We start from the raw sequence: 8,007 nt of genomic DNA, 5'->3' as shown, positions 1-8,007 counted from the left end.
GCTGGATTACAGAACTAAATAAGATAAATCCCCTGATCTTTAAATTGGGAGTGCATTACTAGCTTATTGTGGGAGAGAGACAAGGAGAGATTTTAGGTTAGTGTGATATGGTCTAAGTATGGTGGGTAGAGGGCTATCTGGGAAACCTGCAAGAGAAAAACTTAACCAGCCTGGATATTTAGGGAATATTCAGAGAGGACATGTCTGAACTGAATCATGAAAGATAAGTATATGCTGGCCAGATACAGAAAAGAGGGGAAAGCAGTTGTGGCATTGTGAACAGCATGAGCATGAAACAAAATAATTATATTTCTTTGAAGATTTTGGGGTAAATAATAATAAACCATTATTTCTAGAACATGAGGTCCATGACAGGTCTCTAGAGAGAGAGGTTGGTGCCAGGTTGAGGAGTTAAACTCCATGATATGGAGTTTAGATAAAGCAGAACCAATCGATATTTTTTCTTTTTTTAAAATGTTTGTTTATTTTTGAGAAAGGATTAGTGGAGGAGGGGCAGGGAGAGAGGAAGACACAGAATTCAAAGCAGGCTCCGAGCTGTCAGCACAGAGCTTGATGTGGGATTTGACTCAAACTCACGAATTTTGAGATCATGACCTAAAGTCAGAAGCCACCCAGGTGCCCCCCCATTGGAAAATTTTAACTGACATGGGAGAATTGCCATTTTTATGAAGATGATGCATTACAGTGTGGAGAATAGTTTTGATGGTGGCCTTGACTGAAGGTAGAAAGATCAGTCGCCATTGTCCAGAGAGGTGATGAGAAAAAAGAATGGAAAGGTAGGAACCAACGGTGAGAATATTTATGTAGATTTGGTAGGTCTAGATTGGATGATGGGAATGTGGGAGGAGTTGAGGACAGAGAAATTTCTTTTGCACATAATGAGCTTATTAATTATTATGTTATTATGTTACATTATGTTATGTTATATAGCATGCACAGGCAGGGGAGGGGCAGAGGGAGAGGAAGGGAGAGAATCTTAAATAGGCTCCACACCCACGATGGAGCCCCGACTCTGGGCTTGATCTCACAACCATGAACCACCTGGGTGCCCTGGACATGACTGAGTTTAAAATGTCTATGGAGCACATCAGCAATGTTTCCTGTTAGGTTGGGAATCTGCCTTAAGTAGTTCTCGGGGCTTATATTACAGATTTGGGGGAGGTTGTGCCCTCCCACTCCACCTTTTTAAAATTTTTCCTTACTCTCTGTCTGGCACTCTTTTTTTTTTTTTTTTTCTTATTTATTTTGAGAGAGAGAAAGAGAATGTGAGTGGGAGAGGGGCGGAGAGAGAGAGAGAATCCCAAATAGGCTTTGCATTGTTAACACAGAGCCTGACCCCCAGGCTTGATCCCAGGAACTGTGAAATCATGACCTGAGTCAAAATCAAGAGTTGGATGCTTAACTACTGAGCCATCCAGGCACCCCTCTCTCTGGCAGTTTTATTCCAGATGCTCCTTCCCTTATATTTATATTTAAACTTAAGGCCTATCTAGTTTCTCCTTTCCTAGATCTTCTTGCACAAGCAGTAGGTTACTTTATACAAAGATTTGACATGATTTGGCTTCATCACGAGAACTGCTGAGAGGATTTTAAGCTGACTTCCTAGACTAAGGTATATGATGGCAGAGATTATTCCTCTCTCGTGCATAGACACATTGCTAGCATCTAGAACAGTACTCGGTATTTTAGTTGGTACTGAATAACTGAGTGGAAGAGTGAATCATTTAATTCTATAAAGAGTTTATTAAAGACTTAATAGTTTATTAAAGATTGTTCTTTGTCTGAGACTGATCTTTTCTGTAAAACACTTCTCTTTTCTGTAAAACATTAAATCTTGCAGAGTGGCAGGGAGTTAGTCTGGAAAAGAGATAGAGAAGAGCATTTCAGGCAGAAGCAGCAGCATGAACAAAGGCATGGGGGCATTGAAGTGAATGTTGTACGTGCTAGAGAAAAGCAGTTAGACAATAACTCTTACCTTGTCATATGTCTCAGGTCAGTCCAGCAAACCTAACATTTATAGCACATTTAATAGTGGTTATGATAGGTTCTAGGAATTGTTTACAAGTAGGTCCAAACTGGCAGAAAATCTTTTTTTTGGGGTTCTTTAAGTCCATAGTCTAATGAAAGTCCTTTTTGAAGCTGCCTTTCTTTTTTTTTTTCAGCTTATTATTTATTTTGAGAGAGAGTGAGCGAGCAAGGGTGGGTGAGCAGGAGTGGAGCTGGGATAGAGGGAAAGAGGAGGGAAAGAGAAAAGAATCCCAAGCTTGGGACTGGGGCTTGATCTCAGGAACTGTGAGATCAGTGAGATCATGACCTGAGCCGAAATCAAGACCCAGATGCTATCTTTGAATCCCAGGCAGAATTTACTGCTTGTTAATCTGTGTTTGTGTAGTATATTATACCTGTCTCTGTTATATTTTCTTATTTTCTTATTTCATTTGACTAATAACCCTGACTAGGCCTTTAACAATTTCTAGGGTCTAATATGTAGTAGAGATTAATGAAAGTTTGGTGGATAATTAAATGAATGGTTGTTTGTACCCAGGGTTATCCACATTAAAGAGAAACTGCGTCATCTTCTTTATCCCTTTTCTTGTAGCTATTTGTAGTGGATGTGCAGACAAGCCAGATCACCAAGATTCCCATTCTGAAGGACCGGGAGCCTGGAGGTGTGACCCAGCAGGGTTGTGGTATCCATGCCATCGAACTGAATCCCTCCAGAACTCTGTTAGCCACTGGAGGAGACAACCCCAATAGTCTTGCCATCTACCGGCTGCCTACACTAGATCCAGTGTGTGTGGGTGATGTAAGTTTCTCCAGAAATTGTAGTTAGAGGTAGCCTTGTTTTTAAACAGAACCAGCTAGGTAACATGGTCCCCCTTCCACATGTCCTCTGGGAAGGAACAGTTTCCCCTAGATTTCTGCTAATGGGGGTGAGGTGAAAGGGTAGAAATATCAAAATGGGGACTGAATTCCACGTAGGGAGTATCTGGTATATTGAGAGTGTGTGTTTGTAAAAGGGTGAGCAACACTCAGGGGCCAGCACCAGTGGGTTGGTGTTTGAATCCCCAATGTCCACACATCTCCCACTGCCCATAGTCAGCAAAATTTATTAAATCATCCATTCAGCAACTATTTATTGAGCTTTCTATGTCCAGTCATTGTTTTAGACGCTGGGGACATGCAGTTAATAAAACAGATAAAGCCTTCCACCTCCTGAAGCTTCTGTTCTAGTGTAGGGATATAAACCAATATATAAACCAATAAGTATTTACTAGCAGTCTGTCAGAGTATGATAAGTGTCATGGAGAAGAGTAAAGCCTGATTAAAGGGATAGAGAGAGTGGTGGAGAATGCTATTTCAGAGGATGGTCAGAGAAGTCCTCATTGATAAGAATGACATTTGAGCAGGGAGACATAAAGGAAAAGATGTCTGGAGGAAGAGAGTTCCAGACAGAAGGAACAGCAAAGAGGTCAGTTATAATTCTTGTACCTGGAAGGTACAGAGGAGAGTGGTAGGATGAGGTTAGAGGAAGAAGAGGTGGGTGATTGTGTGTAGGAGCCCTAAATAAGATATCCAGAGGTGGCAGGCCGGAGCTTTGTGTCCATCAGACATGTTCATTGCTCATAGGAATGCCAGTTTTATTCCAGCTTTGAGCTCCTTGAGACAGAAGTTAAAACTTGTAGGATCCTGCCCTGTGGGTTAAGATCATCAGAGATCACTTTGTCATTTTTATAAAGATATTTTCAGTCAGACTATATGCTTTTCAAGAGTATTCATTGTAATCCTTATTTTACTAATTTCTTTTTTTTTTTTTTCCCCATCTGTCTCTGTACCTATCTGTTCCTTCTGCCTCTCCAAGGATGGACACAAGGATTGGATCTTTTCCATTGCATGGATCAGTGATACTATGGCGGTATCTGGTAAAATTACCCTTTTATATGGAGTTTTGGTGTGGCAGGGAGGGAGGGAGGCTAGAAATTGAAAAGGGATAGGTAGTAGTGCGATTAGAAATAGCCCAGTAAACAGATCATCAGCCAGGGGCCAGGAGATCTTATTTCCAATATTGGCTCTTTCTCTGACTTACCATGCGTCCTTGGATAAGTCATTTCCCCTGTATATTCCTGATCTGGAAAGTAGAGTTTTACTGGCATTCTTCATTTATTATTCATATTCTGCTTTGTTCCCAAAAGTATATATGATGGCATGTTAGCTGCAAAGATTTTGTGGGGCTTCATTGTGACAATCTTTCTGAAAGTGTTTTTGGAAAAGTTGATGTTAAGTATTAGGAGCAGTTATTTTCTGTATAACTATATAACATGTTTCTTATGGATAAAAGCTGCATAGAAATGGGGCAGTTTTTTCTCAGGGGTAGAAGTCAGAAAAAAACACATAGAAATGAGTGTAGAGAAGATAATAAAGAGATACACAAATGCTTACTTGATACCCACAACAGCCTAGAAAGTAGGCTCAGAGTGCTAACCAGTTTTGCTGGGCACCCATAAATAAAATCCAATCCCTAGTTCTAGATTCCCAAATAAAAATAATCGTAATAGTTGCTAAATTAAGTACCTCACATATGTTATTTCATATTATCCTCAGAATAATACTAAGAGGTTTGCATTATTAGCCTCATTTCAAAAATGAGAAACTTTAGATTCTGAGAGGTTATTATAACTTGCCAAAAGCCACACTAATAGTGACAGATGGACTCAGATCTGAATCCAGATCTGATTTCAAAGCCCATGCTTAGAACTGCTACTAACAAAACTAAGGGAACATAAATATTTCTTCTTTCAATTTTTTGCAAGGCAATAGTTACCCAGGAGTGGTTCAGAAGCTTTTGGATTCCCTGTCATTTGCCTCCCTGAGGAATGAGAGCTGTTTGAAGGCAGAGGCAGAGTCCTGCCACCTTTATCATAGGGATTGCCCATATGACAGTACCCTGTACTAAATGTGGTGTTGGGAGCCAGGACTTGACTTTGGTTTGGAGGCCTCCTATCTCCTTGAGATACCCTGCCAACATCCTGTTTTTGAGCTGTTGACTCCCAAGTCTACATTTTTATGAACATTATAACAGCTTTTCTTTTTTTTTAATTTTTTTTAATGTCTTTATTTTATTTTGAGAGACAGAGACAGAGAGCGAGTGGGGAGGGGCAGAGAGAGAGGAAGACACAGAATCCAAAGCAGGCTTCAAGCTCTGAGCTGTCAGCACAGAGCCCAACACGGGGCTTGAACCCACGGACTGTGAGATCATGACCTGAGCCGAAGTCAGAGGCTTAACTGACTGGGCCACCCCGGCACCCCAGAATATTATAACAGCTTTTAAGAACTTGGGCTCTGAGGGTACCTGGGTGGCTCAGTTGGTTAAGTGCTTGGACTCTTGATTTTGGCTCAGGTCATGATCTCATGGTTTGTGGGTTCGAGCCTTGTGTCGGACTCTGCATGGGCTCTGCTTGGGATTCCCTGTCTCCCTCTCTCTCTTTGCCCTTCCTCTGCTGGCACTGTCTTTGTCTTTCTCTCTAAAATAAACATTTTTATAAAAAGGACATAGGTAAGATTAAATGAAATAATACATAGTGGCTGCTGTATTAAAAATGGCCAATACTTGTTAACCATTGTTAATGTTAAGCTTGATGATGAATATGAACTCCCCTGAACATTCTACCTCAGATTCTGCATATTCATACTCATGATCTTTCTTGCAAGATCCCCTCCTCCCCATGGACATATATTTGTGAATGCTCCCACCTTCCACACAAGTGCACAGCAGAAAACTAAAACTCCTCTTATGGTCTTCAGTCTCCTTAGATTACCAAGCCATGGTTATAATGCTTTTTAAAGTATGCCTTATAAACATTGTATGTCATGTATACTTAAATAATTAAAAAGAAAAATCCTTTTACATACAGTTTCTTTTCTCTGCTAGAGTGCTCATCATCAAGATCTTGAATTACCCTAGTATCCTTCCATATTTTCTCTCTGCTCTGTACTTGTCTTCCCCTATCCAGTCTTCATGATGCTATTTTTGCTAATAAATTCTTTATTCTAAAAGTAATGTGTTTATTATAAGAAAATTTTTAAATATAGATAAACAAAAAAGGAAATAAGAACTATCTTCAATATCTCTACCCAGAGATAACTATTAATATTTTGAAATATAACAAAAAAAAATATTTTGAAATATAACATGTTGATAGAGTATAGGTATAATTGAACAGTTCATTGTAAAATTCTATGAACATTTCACTATGCTTGAATTTTTCCTAATAAAACTTGTATAGTTTTATTTTTTAATCTGTATTATAAATCAGTATTATATTATAAATCTGTATTATAAATCATGCATAATTCTCCAGATGCGTCCTCCTCTCCCTGGCCTTTTCTATATTTCACATGTAATAAAACTTCTGCTTTGAATCCCTTCTCATCAGCATTATGATGCAAACAAATTGGTGGCACCTGGCTGGCTCATTCACTAGAGCACATGACTCTTGATGTCGGGGTTCTAGGTTTGAGCCCTGTGTTGCGTTGTAAGGATTACTTAAAAGTAAAATCTTTAAAAAAAAGGATGCAAACAAATGGGATCATATTTCTCCTATGTTAGATAATTTTTTACTATGAAACATTCAGGAGATTTGCAATATGGAAAGGGTACCTTCTAGTTTAAAGGAGAGTTGGCAAATAACTTTACTGGAAAGGAATTTTAAAACATGATTTTTTTTTTTTAGTTTATTTATTTATTTTGAGAAAGAGAATGTGTTCTTGTGCATGCAAGCAGCAGAGGGGCAGAGAGAGAGAATCCCAAGCAGGCTTTGCAGTATCATTGCAGAGCTCAGCTTGGGGCTTGAGATCACAAACCATGAATCATGACCTAAGCCAAAATCAAGAGTTGGATGCTCATACAGGCAGAGAAGGACAAATATCATATGTTTGCACGTATAGGAGGATTAGGAGGAACTTGACGGAGGAACAAGGGGGAGAAGAAGGGCAGAAATGGTGGGGGAAAGGGAGAGAAGCAAACCATGAGAGACTCTTGAATGCTGACAAAAACTGAGGACTGATGGATGTGGGGGGAAGGGGGGATGGGCATGGAGGAGGACACTTGTGGGGATGAGCACTGAGTGTTATGTGGAAACTAATTTGACAATAAACTATTAAAAAAAAAAAATTAAAAAAAAAAAAAAAAGAGTTGGATGCTCATAAACTGACCCACCCAGGCACCCCCAAAACAGGATTTTTTAAAAAATGGTTTTTAAAAAATGGTCCTTGATTTTCTATTTTATGACTATACCATCACCTTATTCTTGTGGGACACACAGATGTTCTGAATAAACATCTTTTTGTATCTGTCTTATGATAGTGCATTATTCCTAGATGGGAACACAGACTTTCTGGGTTTTGCTGCAGATTGCTCAGTTGTCCACCAGAAAGATGGTCCCATTTTAGCTTGCCACCAGCAATGTATTCAGGGCTCAGTTCAAAGAAAAGTGTTCTTAGTTTTTTAAGTGCTTCATTATTGTTTTCTAAGGAAAACTCTTTTTTTTTAAGTATTCATTTTATGTAAAACAGTTATCCTTTTTTGGTTATTTTTTTAAGTGTATTTATTTTTAGTGGGGGAGGGGCAGAGAGAGAGGGAGACAAAATCAGAAGCAGGTTCCAGGCTGTGAGCTGTTAGCACAGGGCCCAGTGCGAGGCTCAAACCCACGAACTGTGAGATCATGAACTGAGCCAAAGTCAGATGCTTAACCCACTGAGCCGCCCAGGTGCCCCCAAACATTCTTAATATGGGAATTATGGTCCCTGTAGGTCCATGGAAAGCCTTCAAGAGGTTCATGAACCTCCCTAAAATTGAATGTACATTGTGGTGTTTTGTGTATTTTTCTAGAGAAAGGGGTTTTTAATATTCCTAAGTGTCTCAGAGGCATACAAGACTCAGAAGACGTTAAGCACCATTGAGGTGGAAGTTCCCAAACCCTAGTGCCC

The 8,007-nt window shown here is 39.5% G+C and overlaps 1 protein-coding gene across 3 annotated transcripts in view; it reads left to right on the top strand.

Annotated features, from left to right (window-relative positions):
• Positions 1 to 8,007, top strand: part of DCAF12 (DDB1 and CUL4 associated factor 12) — a 48,876-nt gene that overhangs the window by 20,075 nt on the left and 20,794 nt on the right. For all 3 annotated transcript variants that reach the window (XM_077761887.1, XM_077761886.1, XM_077761885.1), the window contains exons 3-4: positions 2,621 to 2,827; positions 3,884 to 3,944. In XM_077761887.1, coding sequence (XP_077618013.1) covers positions 2,621 to 2,827; positions 3,884 to 3,944 — 268 coding nt within the window. The remainder of the gene's footprint in view (positions 1 to 2,620; positions 2,828 to 3,883; positions 3,945 to 8,007) is intronic.

Source organism: Crocuta crocuta, unplaced genomic scaffold, assembly GCF_008692635.1.
Source record: "Crocuta crocuta isolate KB4526 unplaced genomic scaffold, BGI_CrCroc_1.0 scaffold204, whole genome shotgun sequence".
Taxonomy (NCBI): domain Eukaryota; kingdom Metazoa; phylum Chordata; class Mammalia; order Carnivora; family Hyaenidae; genus Crocuta; species Crocuta crocuta.
The sequence above is the reverse complement of the archived record's forward strand: the minus strand, read 5'-3'. Positions and strand labels throughout refer to the sequence as shown.